The following is a 25,783-nucleotide window of genomic DNA, read 5'->3' as shown; positions in this document are numbered from 1 at the left end:
TGCTATGTGTCAAAATAGGAGAACTTCAAAAGTTACTACACAATTACATTATCTAAATTATCAATGGTCGGATGGTCTTGTACAGCAAGGCTCTACCAATTGTTTGTGTATTGTGTCGTTTACAAACTCAATTCCTACTTACCAATAGCAAACTTAGCTTCCTTGCTTAATTTATACACAAGCTCTCCAGATCCACAACCAAAATTTAATACTTTGTCATTTGCATTGACTGATAAGTACTTGTGTAAATAATTCATGTACCCAGCTTCTTGTATTCCTCTGTTTTCAGAATAAAGACTAGCTTTTGACGAATTCATCTTCACCGTACTCGTAATCTATTAGGTACGCAACTATTGGTTGGACATGTTAGTAATAATCAGTTATATCATTTGTATATAGAATTGTGTATATAATTGCTTCATCTTTATTCAAGATATTTTCATTACAGGGTGTATTCAAGTACATGTGACCTCATCAAAACCTACCGCATTCAAGAGATTGGGTTGGTATTTTATTCTCGTATACTCATTGAAGAAAAATAAATTTTATTTAGAATACATTTTGTGTCCTACTTTTAGATTCTTCTTATTATCATGGCCTTAAAATAATATTGTTACAGTAAACCTATAAACTAATTCCCCCACGTATATTAAATCTATCAAAATAGAAAATTGGTCTGTCTTCAACATTATGACGCTGTACTCGAGCTGTTCAACTGGTTTTCAGTTATTAAAAACAATTATCGTAGGAGGAGATAGGAAAATGCGAAGCATCCTCGTATTATTATGTGCGGGTATTTTTTAAGATAGACATCCATTAGACAGTGTATGCCACGATCGGAAAACACCCCTATTTTGGGCAAATCGTTGAACCTAAATTCGTTTTAATTGTCAATAACAAATTATCTAACTCAATTTTAATTAGTAAACAGGGTTACATCAGGTGGTTAAAATCAGTACCAAAAGTACGTATGTTGTATGGGGTTGTCAATGTTGTATGGGGTCGTTGTAACCAAACCCTCTCAAATATAAACTCCAAGTACTCCAAAATAGAGCATCCAAAATAATTGATGACTCTAGTTCACAGGCGCTCAAAGATTTAAATTGGCCTAATTTAGAAGAAAAACAATATTACAACGAAGCAGTCACAATGTATAAAATAATGAATAACTTGACCAAATCCTACTTAAGAAACAGATTCTATGTACGCAAACAAACATATAATACTAGATCAAAAGATATTTTAAGTTTACATAAACACTAAGTACAAAAAGAAAAGTTTCTCGTATTCTGGCGCAAAGCTATGGAATAGTTTAAATGCTATAAACTCAAATGCAATTACAGCTCCTAATATACATATATTCAAAAACATAATAAATGACAAAAGATAAGACATACTCGAAACTCTATGTTTTTCATGAAATCATTTTTTTTTTGTATAGTTTTTTTTTAATCATTATGTACTGTAAATGATAACTTGTGTAAATAGTTTTGTAGTAAGTAACGGCCTTGTGAAAAACACCAATCTGGTGATCCAAGTGTTGCATCCGTTTTAAAATAAAGTTATTTAGAATACATTTTGTTTCGTTTTAGATTCTTCTTATTATCATGGCCTTAAAATAATATTGTTACAGTAGATCTATAAACGAATTCCCCTTGTATTAATAACTGAAGATAGTTCTTCCATTCATATTTTTTAAAGAATAATTATGAAAGTACAATATTTTATGTGCCTTCCTACTTACCAATAGCAGCTTTTTTGTTTAATCTGCGCAATAAATCTAATATCATTTATGTATAATATCAAGTAATTTTTCGGTGCAAATAAAGTATGTTCACAGCTTCTCGTATTCTTCTGTTTCAGAGTATAAAGATGTATATATAGGCCTATTTAGCTAGACCAATTCAACTTCAAGAACTCTAACTAAAATTTATTCTGTATTGTATTTATCTATCTATCTGGTATATAACAACTAAACAGTCGGAAATGTTACTGGTTGTAATCAAATTTTATTTCCTATAGCACGAAAGAACCTGTATATGGACGCAAGTCGCCCCACAAGGATCTAACAGTAACACATTTAATTTATAGTAATATTCCCGGCGAATCAAGTAATCTAAGCTCGCTAAACAGATCGCCTTGGCAAGATTAACTCGTATTTTAATTGGCTGTGATAAATTCATAGTTGCTGTTACAGCATCGAATTATAGGCTATGTGCCCATAAGTTTCATGTTGTTTATTCTTTTCATTTTCATATTCTTGTTCATATTTTCAAAGTCCGAATTTTGCACTTACAAACACTTATTGTTGATCCTCTGACTAGTTAGTTATAAATTTCTAAGTTCCGTATTCATGAAAGGAGACTATCTTTACAGCGGTGGCGCCAGGATCTTTCCGACACAGGGGGTACATTTCCCAACGGGGGATCGGTGATTCAGTGTAGCATCGGTGGTGCCACGCGTAGGATCATGTGTTAGTTCAGTGGTAGAATTCCCGTCTATATGTAACATAGGCACTGATCATTTTGTTATGAAGTATATACATGTAGCATTGGATTCAGTAGTAGAATTCTCACCTGGCACGCGGGGGACTCGGGTTCAATTCCCGTCCGATGCATTTTTTATAATGGAACAATATCAAAGCTGAACTGCGACTGACCAGTGACTATGGTACATAAACATGTAGCATCGGTGGTCGAATTCTTGGACCAAATTAATTCCAATCGGTCCGGATTTTAACCTGCGTGGCAAGCGATAATTATACCACAGATCCACCGATGCTACACGTTTATGTCACTTTGTTTATAGTCACTGATCAATTTGTAGGTCAGCTTCAATATTTTTGCCATTACAAAAATGCATCGGCCGGCAATTTTACACGGATTCCACGTGTGGCAGGCGAGAATTCTAAAACAGAACCACCGATACTACCCGGATACTACACGTGTAATTATGCTTAATCTGGTCAGTCCTAGGTCAACTTTGATATTGCTCCATTCCAAAAATGCATCGGCCGGGAATTGAATCCGGGTCCACTACATGGCAGGCGAGATTTCTTACACTTAACCACCGATGCTACACGTATATGTTTCATAGTCAATTGTCAGTCGTAGGTCAGCTTTGATATTGTTCCATTATAAAATTGCATCAGCCCTGAATTTATTAATTACTATCTAACGACAGGTGAGCATCATTAATTTAAAGAGAATCAACTCTAAAACCATCACCAATACTATTTATTAAATTCAGGTATCACTACAGTACAAACTAGAGGGTACTCTGAGAGTACAAACCTCTGCCTACTGTAAAATTCCCCTACATAAAATTCCCCCCCCCCCCAAATGTTTTTTTTTTACATTTTTAGTCGCGTGGAAGCGACTCTATAGTTCACTATGTCGGTCGGTCGGTCTGTCTGTCGGTCTGTCTGTCGGTCTGTCTGTCTGTCGGTCCGGTATCACTATGCGTTTTATCGCTTTATGACCTTATCTTGATATCAGTTTAATTCTAGCTAAGTCAATTTTTCACAGAATATTCCTTATGGCCAGGAATCGATGTGGTTATGTTTTCACGGTGTGCAATAAAAAATTACGCGGTCTACGCACGATTTAACGAAATCACGTTTGTAATCATATCTTAACAACCATGAATCACAATTAAATAAAATTTGGTACTCATAAATTTCAGGGCATAAATCATCATATGGCAATACAATGACGTGCGTAGCGCATGTAACGCATGCGTACGCACGCTTAAAATTTTCAAAATTTATTTTCGATGAAATAAGAGTACGTTTCAGGCAATTTTAAGCGTTTACAAAATTGCCATGAGTGCGCAGATTTTTGCGCGCGCACTGCGCGTTAAATGTTATTGCGCACTCTTTTTGCCCGATTTCTGTTTTCTTGACTTACTTTTCAACTCGAAATTACGTTATACGAGCACGTCAAAAGTGACAGGCTACGCACGTGTAAATTTAAAAAATATAAATGTTTTTAAACATTTCAACATTTTTAAACATGTTCAGTAATTTCGGTCAGTATAGTTCACTATGTCGGTCGGTCCGTCTGTCTGTCGGTCTGTCTGTCTGTCGGTCTGTCGGTCCGGTATCACTATGCATTGTAGCACGCGACTTAATGGCTGTTGGCCTTGTTTTTATTAGTTCTAAAGTGTAAATAGGCTAACTGCACACTACAAAGTTGTGGATGAGAGTTTGGTGTAGTGGTTATCTATCCAGCGTCTCACAGTTAAGGTCCCTGGTTCAAGTCCCGCAGAAAGTTTTTTTTTTTTTTAATATTTTTTTTTTTGTGGACCTTGATCTTTAACCCTGACCCTTCAAAATTTAACCAAAATTATATGATGATTCATTGATCATTGTGGCTAAGTTTGGTGAGAATCGGATCAAAACTGTGGTCTCTAGGCAGTAATAAAGTTTTTTGTTAGTTGTGACCTTGACCTATGACCTTTCCCCCTCAAATTCGAACTCGTCCGAGCTTTTTGGGCATAGATCATTGTGTCCAAATTTGGTGAGAATCGGATAAAAACTGTGGCCTCCAGGCTGTTCACAGACACACACACAAACACACACACAAACATACAGGGGTGAAAACATAACCTCCTTGGCGGAGGTAATAATCTATTATATTAATGCTACTAAATTTTTCGCGTAATTTTACGTATCTCCTCCAAAACCACTGAAATGATAGTTCTCACATTTGGCACACTGATGTTTATTGAGGAGCCGCACACGATAGGCTATGTCACTTTCCAGAATTTTAAGGATAAACACTAAAAAAAAGGCAAAAAATAGGACATTCACATGAAGTTGTGCACCTGCTATTGTGAATGACGTCAGAAATGCGCAACGTAACTTACGCGTGTTTTTTTTATGAATTTCGCGTTTTTACCATATATAGAAAACCATGTAACAACGTAAATTGAAACTTAACAAAATTTATATCTTGCGCTAGCTGACTGTAGAACAAAAATGGCATGTTCCAGACGAAGTTACGCGCGCACGCGTGTTTAAAATTTCTAAATGGGAAAAATCAATTTCTAATCAACTTTCTACGCGTTTCATATCATTTTGAGCATGTAAAAAATTCCCACGCGCATTTTTTTACGCGCATGGTGCGAACGTAGCGTTGAAAACAATTTTTTTTGCGTGATTTATGTTTTTTCAGCCTTTTCTAGTAATTTTACCAACTTTTAAACAATTTCGACTTAAAATTACGTCATACGGGCACGTTGAATTGGATAATTTACGTGCGGTTTTGATGAAAAAGTTAAAACATTTGTCAAAATTCATCAAAATTATGCCTTTTTTTAAACAGTCATAGATTCTAAACAACGAGGTGAACTTTTTTTTAATTACATATTCTGGAAATTGATGAGTTATAGATATCGGATCATGAATCAATATGGCTAACCGGACATTGTGACGTCATCGTATGTCCACACGAATGTAAAAAATAGGATTTTTGTCTCTTTCGTTATTGCTCATCACGTGCAATGGAGCGCATCACGCTTATCCGTCTTCCATTTTCTCCGAGATTTTAATATTGTCTAGGTCAATCAACTATCTTTCGCATGAGTTAAAAATAGTTTAATTTTTATGACGTCATCATGCCTAAAAATTTAAATTACGTGGGTCATTAATTTCATCTTTTACAGTAAATTTTAATCTGTTATAGATCATAAGAATAAAATGTGATAATCACGATTAAAACGTTTTCTGGAAGCTATTGGATTGTAGATACGAATTCATGTGAAAATTTTGTTTTTTTTTAAAGATTTTCTTTAAGAAATACTATTTTGATAGATTTAATTTACGTTTTTACAAATGTATTGATTTGCGATGAATGGAACATTCCAATCTCTCAGTCTGCCAGTTTGGTTTAACACAAGTAGGTAAATTTATGAGCCCTTGGAGAATAAACTTGCAATACTTTGACAATACAACCTATTAACCATTTGTGGTCGTCATTTGAATCGAACATTTCTTACTGTGAATACTGTTAGATGTAAAAAAATATATACAAACATTTCTTACTGTGAATACTGTTAGATGTAAAAAAATATATACAAACATTTCTTACTGTGAATACTGTTAGATGTAAAAAAATATTTACAAATAAACTTTATTACTGTGATTATGGGTAGGCTCTACTGTTAGATATATAAACACGTAATATACAAATAAACTTTATTACTGACAGTTGCTTCTCAACGTTTGCATTAATTAATAATTACAAAAAATATAAACGTCGTAGTGGTGTATCGTTACATGTACTTTACTATTTCAATCGCCTATGACAGTGACAGTTTTAACAAAGTATTAAATCGCAAATGTTTTACTATATTTAGTCACCGTTAGTGGTATATTATTTATAGGCCTATAAAAAATGAAAACAATATTTCGTTACTGACGTGGATAAAGAATATATTTAAAAATTGTTCCTCTTTGTACCTATCCTCTTTCCCATCCCTCAACCCTAATTGGGTTTCTTTAAATGAATAAACAATTTGGACTCATTTTGTGGTAAGTTTCTCTTTCGGAAGTAATTCCCAGGGTGCTAATTTTGGTTGACTACATAAATCATTGTGTCTACTTATTATTATTTGAAATCGCCAGATTTTTTACTATTAAATTACTATGTATTCGAGAACCATCTGCGGGCACGACCTAGATGGTACGCTCGCTTCGCTCGCGTACCATCTAGTAATTATAATTAAGTATCACCGTTTAAATCAAAACTAGACCATAATGTAATTAAAAAACTAGCGAAAAAGACACGAAACCTCACACACAAAAAAATTGCAACTTTTTGTGTCCGTAATTATTTTATAATTTATTTCATATTCATATTTTTTCATTAAAATGTTTTAATCTGCCGACTGATTGACATACTTCAAAACGTGCACCTCTCATGCACGTTGCCACTTTCATATCCCATATACAGTATTGTGCTTTTATACTTATACTCATCCCATGAAAATTATTATTAAGGCAGACAAGACGGTGTGGAGCACGGGTTACTGCTATAGACCACGATGTAATTACAGAAGTAGCAAATAGCTAACAAATATCAGAACAATTGAAATAAAAATAAAATGTAAATGAATAAAAATAAACACACACAAACAAAATGATTACAAATGGTTTTATATATTGTTGAACATGAAAACAACTTAACAATTCGTGTTTCCGCAGCAATGTATTTTTCAATCGATTTATGTTAAACTTTTTTATTTTATCTGTATGTATCAAATAATTCATACATCAAGAAAAAAACACCCCAAAATAATATAGTTTAGCATTTTATACTTTCGTTAGTGTTTGCGCGCATCATCTAATTCACACAGCACAATTTTCTTTAGCGTCTTTTATTTTCGTAAAGTCTGAACAGTCAAATGTAAAGTCTAAATTTCCATATCCACTATTGCTTTAATTTTTTAGCCTACATTTATTTTAAAGTGAAGGGATACCGTAGTGTATAAAAAAAATCAATGGCAGTAGTTCCTAATTTTATTCGTGATACAATTTGTTTTTATTTTAATAATTTGTCAAAGCACTTTATCGTGCGGTTTTTATATACTTGCCCATGCAAAGTATAATCAATATAATTTATTACCTCAATTGGTGACTGTAAAGTTCTCGAAGCACCATTTAGTAGCATCTTGAAGAATTTCAGATCGATACTGCTCAGGCACATACTCTATTTGATCAACGAGTGAACTTACATATCATGAAATATAAAACAATTATACTGTAGCTTGGAATTAGCATGGGACGGGAAATATTCAAGAAGTTTTTTTATGCACGGCTAATATTGCACCATTTAAGAGTGAATCCGACCGTTTAATGACTTACTTCTTAACTCATTCACATTAAATATTTCCAATTCCTTACATGGTGTGTTCAAGTCACCTTTGACTTCGTCAAAACCGATTTCAACAATTGCATATTTTCTTCCAGAGTGAGTTCGTTGTAAAATCTGTTAAAATGGACCTGAAATGGAATTTCGATTTTCAAGAAATTCACACATGTTATTTAAATGTATCAAATTAACACAAACCCATACAAATAAAAACAAAATGTATAGTATTTTGAGTAAAAACGAAATTTTAAGATACCATGGTAAATTAGCGAAAATTACTCACGCCATTGCAATATTCTATTTCAACGGCCGTCGGAAGCCTCTATATTCACGACGTCCAGCACGCGGAGTCGATCCACCACCCACATCATGCGGCGAGGCTCCGTTTCATGTGCATCCAAGGACCAAAGCGATATCAACAACTTGCTGCGCTCATTGTCAAGCCAAAGTAAAATATGAATAAAATTCGTTTTCGAACTGCCTGATTCGTGACAAATAAATTATCATCTCATATTACTAATTTAATTCTGCTAAACTAAAAACTAAAGAAACTAACAAATTTTAGCAGTATAAATTACGAACGATATACAAAATACACGAACGGAAAATATGGATACGCATCATTGCGCACGGAGCTGTATCTGACGAATCTGGCGATTCGTCAGATATGGACGAGGCATTGCATCATAAACAAGAAATATTTCTTACAAAAAACGCCGCGTAACTTTTTGACTGGACAGTCTTCATTAATCTAATATAATAGGTCGGCCAATCAAAACGCAAGTGAACAATTGGGACTTTACTTGTGATTTATGTCATTGGGCTGTCAGCACAGTCGTTTCTTTCTAGAATTAAACGCACAAACTTGTATTGGGAATAATTTATGTTTATGTGGTTATTACTATCGCATTTAGGTATTGATAATAATAATAATATGGCTTTTGAATATATAATTACTGTCTATAGAATAACATTTATACATTTTCGGTTCGCGATGAAAAGTTATATGAATGGATTTGTAATAGGTATTTATAATAATAGTATATGGGTTGTACTATTGCTAAGCTATCACCAAATCGCGTTATACCATTATTTCTCAGGGTTTTTTGCACCATTGATCAATACCAAACGCGTATCGGTATTATAGTTTTTAATGAATCATTACATTAATTAAAATACCCAATTAAATCAATCGCGTCAGTCCAATTCCGACTTATGTTTCGATCACATAGTTCTTTGTCTACACTGTCCCAACTAGTTTAACAAAAAAAGTGTGATGTGCCCAAATATGGTAGTGATATGCCCGAATATCGTAGTGGACATCGTCATGTCTATATAATATGGGCACATCATATTTAGTTTGATAGTATAGACAGAGCTTAAGGATTATATTTAAAAAATGTTTTCTTACATTTTGAAAAAAAGTATTTATTTGTTTATAAGCCCAATTTTCCAGTCTTAATTTTACATTTTGAAAAAAAAAGTATTTTATTTGTTGATAAGCCAAATTGTGCAGTCTTATTTTAAATTTTGAACAAAAGTATTTATTTGTTGATAAGCCCAATTTTTCAGTCTTATTTTACATTTTAAACGAAAGTATTTATTTGTTGATAAGCCGAATTTCCAGTTTAATAATAATGACCCCTTCCACAGTGCTTATACCATATACATTTTACATGATATTGACCGTGGGTTCTTTACACCTCTGATGCATTTGTTTTTATTGTACCTTTTTAATAAATTATTATATGTTTAGGCCTAATCACACCCAATTTAATGAAACGGTCAGATTCCGATTTCAATTGAACAAAGTAGTACTGTATTTGTTATTCATTGATAAGCCAAGGGTCCCATGGCGTTAGCCGATATCTTGAGCATTTGACTCATGTGTCAACCTGTAACACAAATCATTCTTCAAAATCTAAAGAAAGAACCTCACACGTCTTTTTTGTTGCAAACAATCATAGGCATACAGTAACAAACATAACATGGCTAATAAGCATAACATTCAGACTTGTTTGTTTTCTAGTGGATTTTTATTTACTTTTGTTGGCAGCCGTCTGTCTCGAGAGACAATAGGTATGCGCCCTCTATCCGTCATTCGGTGCAGGGTCCAATTTTTGAGCGGCATGATTTGTCACATTTTGGGCAGATGTACGTTGGCTCCTGATCGGTTGGAGCAGAGGATGCTCTCTCCTTTCTACGTTTCTTGAGTAGCGTCCGTTTCTTGTCGCGTCCACTCTCGCTTGTTTGGACACACATTTTGATAGTGGATCTCCACATACTGCGATCGGAGGCAACAGCCTCCCAGTTTGTGACGTTTGTGTTGCCCGACTTAAGATCACGCTTGCATACGTCTTTAAAGCGTAACATGGGCCTTCCTTTAGGTCTAGTTCCAGTGACAAGCTCACCATAGAGTAAGTCCTTTGGTATTCTTCCGTCATCCATCATGCGCCTTACATGGCACAGCCATCGAAGGCGTCTCTGGGTAAGTAGTGAGTACATGCTGGGCAAACTTGCCAGAGTTAGAACGGTTTTATTTGAGACATGATCCTGCCATTTGATGCCGAGTATCCTTCTCAGGCAGCGCAGATGAAATGAACTCAATCTGCGCTCTTGGCGGGTGTAAAGAGACCATGATTCACTGCTGTACAATAGGGTGCTTAGGACACAAGCCTGGTAGATCTTCATCTTGGTGTTTATAGTCAGCATGCGGTTTTTCCAAACCTTATCTGTTAGGCGAGCCATGGCTGATGTCGCTTTTCCAATCCTGATGTTGAGTTCGGCGTCAAATGAGAGGTTACTGGAAACAGTGGAACCAAGGTAAATGAACTTGTCCACCACCTCAAGAGTATGATCGCCGATTTTGATCTTAGGAGGAGCATTGGCTGCGTCTTGACTTAGAACGTTCGTTTTCTTAAGGCTGATGGTAAGGCCAAACTCCTCGCATGCATGTGAGAAGCAGTCAATGAGGCGCTGGAGTGCTTCTACACTGTGGGCTGTGATGGCAGCGTCATCAGCGAAGAGCAACTCTCTAATAAGTAGACGTCGCACCTTGGTCTTTGCGCGAAGGCGGGCAAGGTTGAAGAGATTTCCGTCACTTCGAGTATGTAGGTAGACTCCTTCATTTGACTGACGAAAGGCATATGATAGTAACAGGGAAAAGAATATGCCGAAGAGTGTAGGCGCGAGAACGCACCCCTGCTTTACTCCACTCTTGATGGGAAAAGGATCTGAAGATGAGCCATCATACTGCACAACGCTGTGCATGTCTTCGTGAAAGGAGGTGATTATTCCCAGAAGCTTTGGAGGACATCCGATCCTTTGTAGTAGGGAGAAGAGACCTTTCCTACTGACAAGGTCGAAGGCTTTCGTTAGATCTATGAAGGCAATGTACAGGGGCTGCCTCTGCTCACGGCATTTTTCTTGTAGTTGTCTCACTGAGAATATCATGTCGATGGTTGATCTTCCAGCTCTGAAGCCGCACTGGGCTTCAGGATAGACACGTTCTGCAAGTGATTGTAATCTAGTTAGTACAACACGTGCGAAGACTTTACCCACTATGCTAAGAAGGGATATTCCACGATAGTTGTTGCAGTCGCTGCGATCGCCTTTGTTCTTATACAGTGTAACGATGTTTGCGTCACGCATATCCTGGGGTACTGAGCCTTCTTCCCAGCATTGTAGCAGAAGCTCGTGTAGGTTTTGTAGTAATAATGTGGAGCGTTTACCAGCCTTGAGGACCTCTGGTGGGATACCGTCTTTTCCTGGGGCTTTACTGCAAGCCAAGATATCAATGGCCTTGCTTAGTTCCGCCAGTGTAGGTGGATTGTCGAGCTCTTCCATTATGGGGAGATAATCTATGCACTCAATGGCTGAGTCAGTGACAATGTTTTCTCTCAAGTAGAGTTGTTGGTAATGCTCTACCAATCTCTCCATCTGCTTTCCACGATCAGTTATGATGGTACCAGAGGCGGTCTTTAATGGTGCGATCTTCGTTGCACTAGGTCCAAAGGCCTTTTTTATACCAGCGTACATGGCGCCAGTGTTGCCATGATCAGCAGAGAGTTGAATATCTTGACAGAGGTTCAACCAGTATTGGTTGGCACACTGTCGAGCTATCTTTTGAGAGTTATTTCTAGCTTTACGAAGAGCCTCTAGTGTTCTTTCTGAAGGGTCTCTTTTGTAGTCAATTAGCGCTGCACGCTTTGCCTCTAAAGCTGGCTCCATCGCAGAAATTCCTGATTCAAACCAATCAGGGGTTTTCCTCTCTTTCACGCCGAAGATGTCTTTGGCGGAGGTATAGATGGCATCACGAATATGAGCCCATCTCATTTCAGAGTTGGCTTTTGGACAGTCTTTCAGCATTTTATCGATGGTTTGGGCAAAACGAGCGCACAGGTCTGGCAGATTGGTATTAGCTGTGTTGATGCGTGGGCATCCTATGTGCCTGAAGCGATGAATTTGCTTTGGTTTGAGACACACTGTGCTGCGCACCATAGAGTGATCAGTATCGCAGTCTGCACTATGGTAACTGCGAGTGATGTTTACGTAATTTAAGTAAGATCTTCGAGTGATGACGAGATCTAGTTGATGCCAGTGGTGAGATCTTGGATGTCGTCAGGACACTTTGTGCTGAGGCTTGGTGGAGAAGAATGTGTTGGTAATGCAGAGGTCATGATAACTGCAGAGCTCCAGAAGCCTCTGGCCATTCTCATTTAGTCTTCCTACACCAAAATGTCCAATGCTCCTGGGCCAGGAATAATGGTCAGATCCCACACGGGCGTTGAAGTCGCCAAGCAAATACAGATGTTCTGTGTCTGAGATTCCTCTGATGGCAGAGTCCAGCTCTTCATAAAACTCATCTTTAGACTCGGGTGTTGAGCAAAGAGTTGGTGCATAGATGCTCAAGATGTTTACTGTGCCCGAAGATGTTGATAGGCGGAGTGAGAGGATTCGGGCGGTGCCCTTGGATGGTGGTTCGACTGATGCTACAAGAGAGTTTCTAACAGCGAACCCCACTCCATGGAGTCGTGGTTGGTCAGGTTCCAACCCCTGCCAAAAGAACGTGTAGTCCCTTTCTCTTATACTGCCATCCGAGGGGAGTCTTGTCTCCTGTAATGCAGCGATATCGATGTTGAGCCTCTTGAGCTCACGGTTGATGATAGCTGTCTTTCTTAAGTCATTGGTCGTTCGTGGGTCGTTTGAAAAGCCAGGACACATGGTCCTGACATTCCAGCTTGCAAATCGCAAGGTAGTATTCTTTAGTCTTTTCTTTAATCTTTTGCCTGGTGCAGTAGTTACAGTCCGCTTGTCGGAAGAATCCTAAGCTCCAAGCACCCATTGAAGCAGGCAGACTGTGGCGGGTCAGCATCTTACTGGCCGAGGGCTGCTCGGCTTGAGGCGGGTGATAGCTGACCAGTGGGACTGCGATGGTCCCTCCCACCGTCGGAGACAACCCGTAGCGCCTTGACCTACGCCAATTGGTCTTGGCTTATCACTCGTAAACTGCTGTCTCCCGTGTGGATTTTAGCCGTTTTTTACAACAGCACTGAAGTGACCTCTCCAGGGCGCACGCCTGGGCGAAGAAAAATATGGGGACCCTGCGATGCCCAGTCAGCAGAATCCCCCTCTCGGCCTTTACCGATAAAGTCCATAGGAGAGCAGAGCAATACGTATGGTACCAGTTTGGCTGCAGAAGCTGCCGGAAGGAGATCGAGTCAATGTTCCAAACCACCTTAGGGGCTTCACTCCGGATTTGTCCTTAAGGTTTACTCCTGAAGCCTTTTCCAGGATGGATATAGCCGCAAGGCAGCGGAGGTTTGAAATCAGAGTTTTCCTTCTCCTAGGTGAACTGCCTGTCACGGCTGATGAACTCCACCTGTCCAAGTAAGCTTCTGGTTTTGAGGCGCCAGTGGCTCGCCTTCGTCCCTTCTCCTGTCAGTAGCAAGCAGGTTTCGCCAGGCTTAAAGAAAGAACTAAGCCATTCGTGCAGGCCAGGAGTTGGACTTTTAGTTGTCAGAGGCTATTTGAGACGCACACCGTATGGGAGCATTTTTTAGGTAAAGGGAGCTTAACCCCAATACCACTCCCGGCTGTGACAACCTTGAAACCCTATTTACTTTAGAATGTAGAATAAAACTAGTAACAGTGGCTATATTAATAATTATACTGATTATCCTTGATGTTATCGCATCTAATAATAAAATATTTTGTTGTTGATAAGCCCAATTTTTCAGCCTTGATTTTACATTTTGAACGAAAGTATTTATTTGTTGATAAGCCCAATTTTGCAGTCTTAATAATGACCCTTCCACAGTGCATTTTATATGATATTGACCGAGGGTTTTTACGCCTCTATAGCCACTGATCAATACCATAATTAATGTACTTTTTTAAATGAATATTGAAATGTTTCAACATACCCAATTCAAAAAACGGTCCGTTTTCGAGTTCAATCTTTTAGAGAGGTTGGAGTTTTATTTTGAACGAAAGTATTTATTTGATTGATAAGCCAAATTTCTAGTCCTAATGATTTGAGATTCAACGGGTTTTGCTTTCAATTGTATAATAACATAATTATATATATAATGATGATGGGCTATGCCCGAAACATGTCGTTAAAATAAATCTATATTGAGGCAGTTTTAACTTATTTGATCTTGATTTTTTTCTATATCCTGCCTATGCAGCTCTTTGATTTATAATTATATATATATATATAAATCCAAAGGCAAATTACTGAAAAAAATGACAATGCTGTGGGTATCAGTGGCTGGATCTCAATGGAGATACAAAAATAAAAAGTGAAAAGCTAAATCAAAACGATAAAGTAAACAGGCCCAATAACAATGATCCGGGCGTGTGGCGCAGTGTGTTGGAAGTTGGACTACCGATCGTCAGACCTAGGTTCGAATCCAACTCTCATCGCATTGCTTGTATCCGTAGGCAAGATACTTTACTTACGTTGCCTCTCTCCACCCAGGTGTATAAATGGGTACCCAGTTAGATCTAGACACAACTTTGCGCTGGTTACCGGCTGCATTATGGGAGTATGTTTCCATACGTGTTTGATTCCAAAACAAATACTGGGGTAATAATGCTTGTAAAGCGCCTTTGAGCATGATTACTCATGAAAAGGGCGCTATATAAATGTGGTATTATTATATATATATATATATCCCGGGCCCGAGTTTTTGTAGACCGGACTTCCATGCACAGCCACATATGGTTCGAAATGATATTACACAACAACGATTAGACAGCAACTGTGCAAGAGTCCAACTAATAAAATCGGAATGATCAATTAATTGAACATTTACAGCATAAGGCCCATACACTAGGACGATAACGATCGACGATAAATAGACAAATGTGCATTTTTAATACATAAATTAAAAGAAATATAAACAATTCCTTTGATGAAAATTATATTTTCACACGTCCAATCAAATGACGTCATGATTAGTAAGACCAATAATATCGTGACAATACAGCGATTTTATTGTTTTTATTTATCATGACGTCATTTGATTGGAATTTGAAAAACATTATTTTTATCAAAGACAGCATAAATGATTATCCTATAGGTCTAGAACGAAAACCTTTCTAATTTCTTTTGGTTTATGTAAAAGAAATGCATGCTATATATTTATCGTCCGTCGTTATCGTCATAGTGTCATTTTCACCTATCACCAAAAAACTAACCTTTTCAACGATAATTAATTGTTACGAAGCCAATTTATATTATATATTTCATTAAAACTGAACTTTACGGTAAATGAAGAGTAAGTATCAGTTAATATGAATAATATAACTAGTAGGTCTATGAAGTTGCGTCCAGACACAGAACTGTGACATTACTATCATAAATGTTGAAACCACTTATAAAACCCTTTTTTAAAGAAAATATAATTGTGTTAGGAGAAGGCTAATAAACAAATAGATAATGTACAAACCTTTTTCTGGATTAATTAATGGAGCAGGCGTTCCTAATAATCTGCTGCTGCTACCTAGACTGATTGTTCACCTTCTGACGATAATTGATTGGACCCCCCCCCCCCCCACGGCATCTGATAACCAAAAAAAATTTTACCAGGACTGTTTCAATGATTTAATATCTGACGGCGTATTATTATAACATTGGCCTAGATTGACAGTCAAAAGAAAGTTATTGTAAATACCTCCCTTTATGTTGACAGAGCCAAAATAAAGTTTTGACCATTATCGAATGATTATTTGACAGTAATTTATTATAATACCGGCCTGGTTGACAGCAAAAACGAAGTTATTATTTATTGAACAAGATTTTACAGATTTCCGTCTACATCTCAATAATACTGTATTATCAGCAAAGGCTTTCATATTGACTCTCTTCTCCCAGACGTTTTTTGGGTCCAGCAGCTACCTATAAATTATAGTCGAGTTTCCAAATTCACAAAACTGTCAGCCTTAGATACTAAAGCTACCGCTATGAAACAGCTTATTAATAAATGTGTCCTCCTGGGACATAGCTGGCTAGAGCCGCGGCGCGAAAACAAGGTAACGTAATTAATATAGCTGAAGTAAAAGAACTAATTGACTTTGAGTTACAAAAGTGTTTAGCTTCTGACTCAAATTTTACGCTGAAGATTTCCAAGGCTGTATCAAAAGTGGTACATGATCAACTAACCGGGAAACTAACTGACCTTATCAGAGAGTCTCTAAAGTTCGATACAAACGTTATCAATGATAAGTTATGTAGTCTAGAAAACAAAATCTCTGCACTTGAAAATGAATTAGATCTCTACTGAACAGTATTCTAGAAGAAACTGCCTAGTAATTCACGGAATACAAGAAAAAAAAAGAAGAAAATACGGATAAAGAAGTGATAAAGATCTTTAAAGAAAACTTAAATGTCTCTATCGATTCTATCGACATTGACAGGTCTCATCGCTTTGGACGAAACATGGCGGCAATCACTAACAAGTCCAAAACTAGGCCGATTATCATTAAATTTGCCAGCTACAAAATGAGAAATGAAATCTTCAGGGCAAAGAAACGTTTCAAAGATTCACCTTATTTTATTCACGAAAGTTTAACATCAAAACGATCTCAACTGCTTCGTGAAGTGAAACATACATATGCAAAATCGATCAAGGCCACCTGGACCCAAGACGGCAAGATATGTATACTAACCAACAGCATGAAGAAATTAGTCATCAATTCCCGATCTGATCTGTCTCGCTATCAGAATGATCTTAAATAGGCCTACTCGAAGCTTACTTTATGGACCTTTTAAAAGTAGCAGATTTGTACTTTATTTATTTTTATGTCAATGCATACGCGTGATAATCAATATCACTTAGTTGTTATACTGTGAACCTTGTAATTATTACATATACACTTTTTATTGTTATTCTTTCATTTATTTGTTATATATTTATGAATGTAAATGGATCTTCTCATCTCCCTGTTGGCGTTCAGTGCACTAGCGATAATTTAAATTCAAAATTTGAACCAAATTTTAATCCTTTTATTCAAAATGAAAATAGGTATGATACTCAGGCTGATATGCTAATTAATCACTTAACCACTAGATCCAATACATTTGATCATTGTAAATATTATGATATAACTGAATTTAACACCCTGCATGACTCTTTAACTAAACCCAAACTATCTTTAGTGCATTTGAATATAAGAAGCTTCTCAAATAAGTCTGATGCTTTTGACAGTTTATTATATTCTTTGCACACTAAATTTTCCATAATTGGTATATCAGAGACCTGGCTAAATGATAACAAACAATCCCCCTTTTAAACAATTACACTTTTTTTTGCAAGTAATAGACAATATAGTACTGGAGGTGGCGTAGGACTGTTTTTACTTAACGAGTTAAATATCCGTGTTCGAACCGACCTTGCCCTTCCAAGAAATATTTGTGACTCTTTATTTGTTGAAATTATATTAAACAACAAGAAAAATATAATAATTGGTATCATATATAGGCTCCAAGTTCTAATATTACTGATTTCTCTATATGCTTAGATGAATTACTTACTCGTATCAATATTGAAAACAAACATTGCAACCTAATGGGTGATTTTAATATTGATTTACTAAAATTCCACAATCAAAACTCAATAACTGATTACTTAGACATTATTCTATCCCATTCGTTTTATCCTACTGTTTCCAAACCTACGCGAATTACTACAAACAGTGCAACTCTATTAGATCATTTTTATACGAATCAGACAAATATAAATATAACTTCTGGTATTATAATTTCGGACATTGCTGATCATCTTCCTATTTTCCAACTTATTGACCACAATTTCGAAAAAACGTCTAACAAAAGAATTTCTTATGTAATAAATGATCATAACTCATTTTGTACCAGTTTAATGCAAGAGGACTGGTCTGATGTATATAACTCTGATCCTAAGCTCTCATTTGATATTTGTATTGATTTACTTCTATACACAATAAACATCTAATTACTAAAATTATTCCAAAACACAAAGCTTTTAAACAGCCTTGGATGAGCGCCTCTTTAATTAAATCAAGTAAACATAAACATAAATTATACAAAAAATATATCTCTTCACAAAATGCAAACCACAAATTAATTTACACTAAATATAAAAATATTTTTACTCGACTGTGTCGTACTGCTAAATCCAACTACTATAGACATAAATTTGAACAAGTTAAAGGAAATATAAAAAGTACTTGGGATATTATAAATTCGGTTGTAAGTCCAAGCAAAAAAGTATCCAATAAAATAAATTCAATTAAAATCGAAAATAACATAATAAAAAATGATAAATCTATATGTGATCATTTTAACAATTATTTTTCATTGTAACGACCTCTGTTCACGGAGTTAGATTCAGGTAGACAACAACAAGACTACACACAATATACTGCTTATTCCTTATTTTTATTTCCTCCTTTAAGCTGTCAAACCTGTGATGCATGTAGCTTGTGGCGTTTCTAGTAAGAAACAGACAAATATAAATGCCTATGTTAACATACAGCAGTACCATGTTATAACGAATCATGCAAATAACAACAATTTAAAGACGATCCCTGTCGTCGTAGCAACGTCAAAACTCTCAATGTACAGCCCTCTATCGGCTTACACAGAACAACGTATATGTGTAATAAATCACAATACTGTATAAACACTTAAATAATTCTCTGTAAATTACACTTGAGATGCTGATTACATAATATAAATGCCTTCCTTACTATACAGGACAGATATGGCCTACAATTGTTATATCAACATTAACACATTGAAATTAATGAACGTCTTGACCAGCCTCGTGACAACAATGATATAGTAAAGAGACTGTTATATTACTTATTCACCTAGGAGGACAATTAAGTCTCTTCGGTATAACTACACACTCATCGTTTGTACTCACCTAATCCTTTAGGTTAGTAACTTGATGGGTATAGTTTTATGTCTTCCTTCGGTTATGTCTTCGCTTCAAGAGATAGAGTTTTGTCTCTCGCACATTCAACGCCTGGGGCTGGTCGTGACGTATCTCGCCACTGGCAAGTCCCAAGGCCGGCCGGATTCGGGGGTTGAGTGCGCGTAGGCCCGGCGATTGGCTGTGACGTATAGATGACGTAGCCACTAGCCAATCGCCAGGCACTACAATCCTCCTCGTTTTATTTTCTTTGTTTCCTGCCCCCCTGACTATTCTCGGACTGGTCTTCCCAAGGGAGGCAGGTGCATTTTAGTTCACCGTCAGTGTCTGACATTGCTGTCCAATTTGATGTTTGATTTCAAGTTCATTTGATAGTTCCTTTGATTTCCAGTTCCTTTTAAAGTTCAATTGATTTCAAGTTCATTTGAAAATTAGGGCCTTTCAAACTACTATAAATCAAACAATAACTAAATAATATCAATCTAAAGTTAATAATAAACCGGATGCTCACCAAAACCTATGGTCTTTCTCCGCGTAACAATTTTATAATAGTATATTATCAGACGCCTATGACAGATGGTCTCATCCTTGCGACCATTTTATGTCTGCTCTACAACAACCTTAGGCGCGCACATGTCTTATTCCCCAAAACAGGGATCATCTAAAAAACTTGCACATGAACGAAAAACAATGTTGAAATGAAATGCGCCCTCTATATAAATATACATATAGGACCTTACATTCATCCATAGGGCCTGATATCAATAAGTCTTTACCTGCTTCAGCTATAGATCCCTTAAAATTCCTTCAAACATAAAAAAAAAAGGAGGTGGGCATGATAACTTATCTCCTCGCAAATTAAAGCTGTTCTTCCGTGTATTATAAATCCATTAACATTTGCCATAAATTCATCTTTTTGCTCAGGTACAGTACCAACTAAATTGAAATTGGCAAAGGTAGCTCCTATATTTAAGAAAGGAGACACCTGTTTATTATCTAACTACAGACCTATACCTATTCTACCAGTGTTTTCAAAATTATTAGAAAAACTCATGCATAAAAGGCTTTTAGACTATCCAAATAAATTTGATATCTTAAACCATCATCAATATGGTTTTCTACCTAAACATTCCACTTGTCATGCCATTCTTAACTTATAAATAATATCACTGAATCTTTCGAAAATAATTTATTTCAGTTAAGCATATTTCTAGACTTATCTGAAGCCTTTGATGTTATAAATCACCAAATTTTACTCTCCAAACTTGATAAATATGGGATCAGAGGTATAGCTTTGGACTGGTTCAAAAGTTATCTTATTGACCGCAAGCAATTTGTTTCTTTGGATTCATGTAAATCATCGACGAAGGACATAACTTGTGGCGTTCCACAGGGTTCTGTTCTGGGACCGTTATTGTTCTTAATTATGTAAATGACTTGACTCGTGTCAGTACACTCTACAGGTTGTGTCCTTCGCCGATGATACTACATTATTTTTCTCGCATGAGGCCATACAAAAAAAAATAGTTTGTTTGCTGTCATCCGCCGCCCCTTATTTCGCCAAAAATTTGGGGCGGAGATAAGAAAAAGTTTTTTTTTTATGTTGAGGGCGCTTTAAAAAAAATTTTTTTTTTATGATTTTTTTGGGCCGAAAAGGTGTAAAAATCGAATGTGCGAGGATGAAACAATAAAATAATAACGTAGCGTATATTTCGGTGTATAATCGCACTTTGACACGCAAATTTAACCTCTAAATTAATATTGTCTTATACACCGAACATAAATGCCTCAACACACGTAGATATCGCCACCTCGTTGGCTAGGCCTGGGCTTTTTAAGGTAAGGCCTAGGCCTATTACTTAGTATTACTAAAGAGTAGGCCTAGCCTAGCTACAGTGTACTAGCGTAACAGCAACCTGCTAGTTTTCAAGGCATTTTAGCGTGATTTTGTACTAAATATGATGAAAAGATTTGTTCATTATGGAGCTGTTTTAGGCGCTCCGATAAAATTTCATTTGTAAACGTTTACGATTGGAATAGTATTATATATGTTATACGCACGACCGTCGTACCCCCAGCGCGAGCGAGCCCTTCTTGGCAACCACATGGTGTACAGTATTCGACTAGTATATTCTCCAGTTGATTATAGCATAGACCTAGCGTACACACTTCTAGGATACATAGATACTAATCGAATACGATTTTCCGTGAAAACGTGCGCCTCTCGATAAAAGGATCGAGCGAGGCTAGCCCACACACACGTGCGGTCATGCACTCGATGTTTGAGCGGGGTTGGTGAAATCTGTCCATAATAGGTTACTTTTCTGTCCATAATAGGTTACTTTCTGTCCATAATAGGGACTAGAGGGCGATGTTGTTTGTCCATAATAGGTGACTTTCATAATTGGCTGTCCAAAATAGGTGACTTTTTGTCCACAATAGGCGAGTTTATTGGAGTAGTGCGCCATCCATTGTGTTGTCCATAATAGGTGATTTTTTTGGCGTACTCGTACATACGTAGTTTATTTCGCGAGTAGAAGTAATACTAATTTGCTTTCTGTTCAGACTTCGAGGCTACCTAGGAGGCCTAATTAGTATATAAATATTTAAGTCTTTCTAGCCTAGGCCTAGCTAGGCTAGTCCTGTTAGTTAGGCTACCTCTATAGGCCTACTAGTACTACTAGCCTAGGCCTAGGCCTAGTCCATTTGTTATTGTCCACTAATAATAATGAAATGTGAAATTTATTCAGCAACAAATAATTTAATTTGAACTTCATTTTAGGTTTGATAGTACGGACAGACATTACGCAACTTACCATACTATTGCAAGTTTAAATAAATCACCAAACCCACACGTTCTTTTACAAAAATAAAAAATACCCCATAATACTCTAATGATAATATTGATAAAGTTTTATTTTTTTAAGATAATGAAAATGTAAACTGTTATTTTTATAAATGCATTGGTGTTTCAATGTAATTGTTGTATTTTTTTTTTCTTTGGACTTATTTTGTTTTGTTAACAGTAATAATAAAAATCAATTTAATATTGAAAAAGACATCACAGTTCAGCACTTCATTTCGTCATTTTAGGTCCTCCCCTATTTCAAAATTCTGGATCCACATAGCTCAATGACAAACCATCCCAGTCTAAAGTGTATCAACAGCAGCACATCTCATCCATTTATTATATTGTTTAATTAAATGAATCAATTTTAATGTTTAATAATAAGAAATACGACAATAAATCAAGTTTACATACACGCAGTGTACAAGCAACACCTTTGTTCTGTATTCAGAACAGTTTATTCAAAATCTAAATCACATTAAAAAAATACTGAATTATATTAATTTTAAAAGTGTAAAAACATGGTTAAACTACAATTTAAAAAATAGCAAGGATAAATAAAATGCACCATAATTATTATGTTTATTACTACAGTATAATTATTGATCGATGATTATGATCAAAAATAATATGTTGAAGTGATGTACTTTTTCTTTTGAGCAGCATACTGTATATGAGCAGAATATCAAACATCTGTATGCCTATAATAAAAAAAAAGGAAGCATTTAAATACTATAATAATGTTTAAGTATTTTATAATGCAAGTAACTTCAATCTTAGTAATGCTGAGACAAATTTTCATGTTGTATGGTGGGAAACAGTATGGTGGGAAACAGTTATGTTTAAATATTTTATTGCATTTAAAAAAAGATATGTAGGATTGTTTTACTAAATTTAAGTTTATACCAGTTGTTAGAGTCAATTATTACCATACTCACTATATGAAAACTGATATTAAATGTTTTAAAGACAAATGCTTTATTGAATGAATGCTTTAATAATATAACATTCAATTAAATTTTGAAATATTTTCTGCATGAATTTGTTAGTGGATTTATCTATTCTTTGTACTGTGATTGTAATGTTTATAATGAATGAAAAAAAAAATATCTACTTTTAATTTCTTAGCAATTCAAATGAATAGAATATTTCAAATCAGAATGTTAAAAATTAATTTTCATGTATTGTCAGTTTTTCTACTACGGTACTGATAAAATTCAGTTTGTCTCTCTAAAAATGTTTGACTAAATTGTATCCTTCTTTTCCGAAGATTACTTTTGCAAACAAATACTTTTTCTAAATAGGTTTCTTCTTGGGATTTTACAGTATCTTGGTCATATTGAAAAATGTCCTAAAAGATGTAGGCCTAGTGGGTTGTATGTAAAGTATTATTCTTCAATTGTAAGTTGGGCCTATCTGTTACTTACCCTGGTTAATGTCCATGCTACTGTACTATAACATTGATCAGAAGATACACTGTACACAATCTTTGATACATGCAAAAAATATGGAAAAATTGAGATTTAAATAGATGACATAATTAATAACATACAGTAACAATAGCTCTGGCTCTACTATACTGCCAACCTACTAACTGTCCGAACTGTCTGGATAAGACTCATTCATTCAAAAAATAATTTAAAAAAACAAAAATTTAAATAGGTCAATCTAGCAATCTAGATGTCTGTGATTTGAAGACAAACTACCAATAGGTCTAGTAGACTAGGCTAGTAGTAGCTGATTTCGGTCTTCAAAGTATAGTAGTGGGCGGTGGTGGCAGTGGTATTAGTAAAAGACTGTATAGTGACTAGTCCGCCAGACCTGACCTGCAGTTAGGCAGTATAGTTACGAGTAGGCCTAGCCTAGGCCCTAGTCTGTAAAATATTCATATTAAAAAAATAAAATAATAAAAAAACAGATAATGAGGATAGGCCTAGTTGTTTGTAGTAGGAAACCTATCTACCTAATATGAGCCCATGTCATTTGTATTCCTTCCCTGCTGTAAGGTAGGCCTACTAATTAGGCCTAGGCCTCCTACTAGCTAGGCCTAGGTAGCCTCGAAGTCTGAAGAGAAAGCAAATTAGTATTAACTAATAATACTATTACTTCTACTCGCGAAATAAACTACGTATGTACGAGTACGCCAAAAAAATCACCTATTATGGACAACACAATGGATGGCGCACTACTCCAATAAACTCGCCTATTGTGGACAAAAAGTCGCCTATTTTGGACAGCCAATTATGAAAGTTACCTATTATGGACAAACAACAGCGCCCTCTAGTCCCTATTATGGACAGAAAGTCCCCTATTATGGACAGAAAAGTAACCTATTATGGACAGATTTCACCAACCCTATTGAATATTTCTAAGTGCTTTTTTCTGGAGAATATGTATACGGTTTAAACTTGTAGCAGAAGTAGCACCCCATACTGTGATAGCATACGTTATTCTAGGTAATATAAGTGCATTGTATACCGTTAACAAGATGTTACTTGATAACATAGACTTCACTTTGTTTAAGACACCAATTATTCTAGAAATACTGTTTGCTACCTCATTTACATGAAAATTAAACGATAAAGTTTCATCCAGAAATAAGCCTAGAAATTTAACTTCAGTAGCTTTTACTATACATTCATTTCCCATCCTCAATTCTAGTGAGGTAGTGTCAGCTGACTTATTTCTAGCCTTAAATATAACATATTTTGATTTGTTTACATTTAGCGTTAATTTGTTAGCAATAAACCAGTCCGAAAGTATAGATAACTCCTGGTTCATTGTATCAAAAGCTTGAGTAATATCATTGTGACTATAAAACACATTTGTGTCATCTGCATACATAATCATGTCTACATGGTTACATGCTAGACTAATATCATTAATGAATATAAGAAATAATAATGGACCCAATATGGATCCCTGAGGAACTTCAGTGTTTACTGTCATTTTACTAGATGCAGTATTAACAATAAATGTGTATTTTAGTCTTTTTTTAAGATAGTTTGAAAACCAGTTTAGCGGAACTCCTCTTATACCATAAAATCTTAACTTATCTAATAATATACCATGATCGATTGTATCAAACGCTTTTGATAAATCAAGGAAAACTCCTAGTGTGAACTCTTTATTCTCAATAGCGTTTGTGATTTTTTCAATCGATTGTATTAAAGCATGACTAGTTGAATGGTGTTGTCTAAACCCATACTGTGTTTTACTCAGTACGTTATATTTTGAGAGGTAACAAATCGTTTGATCATACACATTCCTCTCAAATATTTTGGAAAAAAAGGGTAAAATGGAAATAGGCCGATAATTATTTATATCGGAGATGTCACCATTCTTAAATACCGGGATAACTTTAGCAATTTTTATATCAGCCGAGACACAGCCCGATGATAATGACGTATTAATGCAATAAAGGTTTTAAAATAAACGGGGAAGCAGATTTTATGAGTTGGGCACTTATACCATCATGGCCAGGAGAAGTATTCTTTGTGTTTTTAATATAGTGGTTAAGTTCATGTTCAGTAACAGGCTTAAAAAACATTGAAGAGGTAAAATTTCTCTTTAAGAAAGTTCTATGGGTGATTTGATCATTTTGACAATCATGCCTAAATTTATTATTTAGTTTT

General features: G+C 35.7%; 1 protein-coding gene and 1 long non-coding RNA gene across 3 annotated transcripts; both read right to left on the bottom strand.

Annotated features, from left to right (window-relative positions):
* Positions 1 to 12,494: 12,494 nt before the first annotated feature.
* On the bottom strand, positions 12,495 to 13,097 carry LOC140055406 (craniofacial development protein 2-like). The gene has a single exon (XM_072100744.1). The coding sequence runs from the start codon at positions 13,095 to 13,097 to the stop codon at positions 12,495 to 12,497; it is 603 nt and encodes a 200-aa protein (XP_071956845.1).
* A 9,327-nt stretch (positions 13,098 to 22,424) lies between these two features.
* On the bottom strand, positions 22,425 to 24,483 carry LOC140055749 (uncharacterized). 2 transcript variants are annotated; one of them, XR_011846693.1, is made up of 3 exons: positions 24,305 to 24,483; positions 23,576 to 23,635; positions 22,425 to 22,849 (listed from the first exon to the last, which is right to left on the bottom strand). It is a non-coding gene; the product is annotated as an uncharacterized lncRNA (long non-coding RNA). The 2 variants fall into 2 exon arrangements; XR_011846692.1 differs by lacking the exon at positions 24,305 to 24,483 and adding an exon at positions 24,112 to 24,292.
* Positions 24,484 to 25,783: the final 1,300 nt, after the last annotated feature.

This window comes from Antedon mediterranea, chromosome 7 (genome assembly GCF_964355755.1).
Source record: "Antedon mediterranea chromosome 7, ecAntMedi1.1, whole genome shotgun sequence".
Classification (NCBI taxonomy): domain Eukaryota; kingdom Metazoa; phylum Echinodermata; class Crinoidea; order Comatulida; family Antedonidae; genus Antedon; species Antedon mediterranea.
This window is presented reverse-complemented; position numbering and strand designations above follow the sequence as displayed.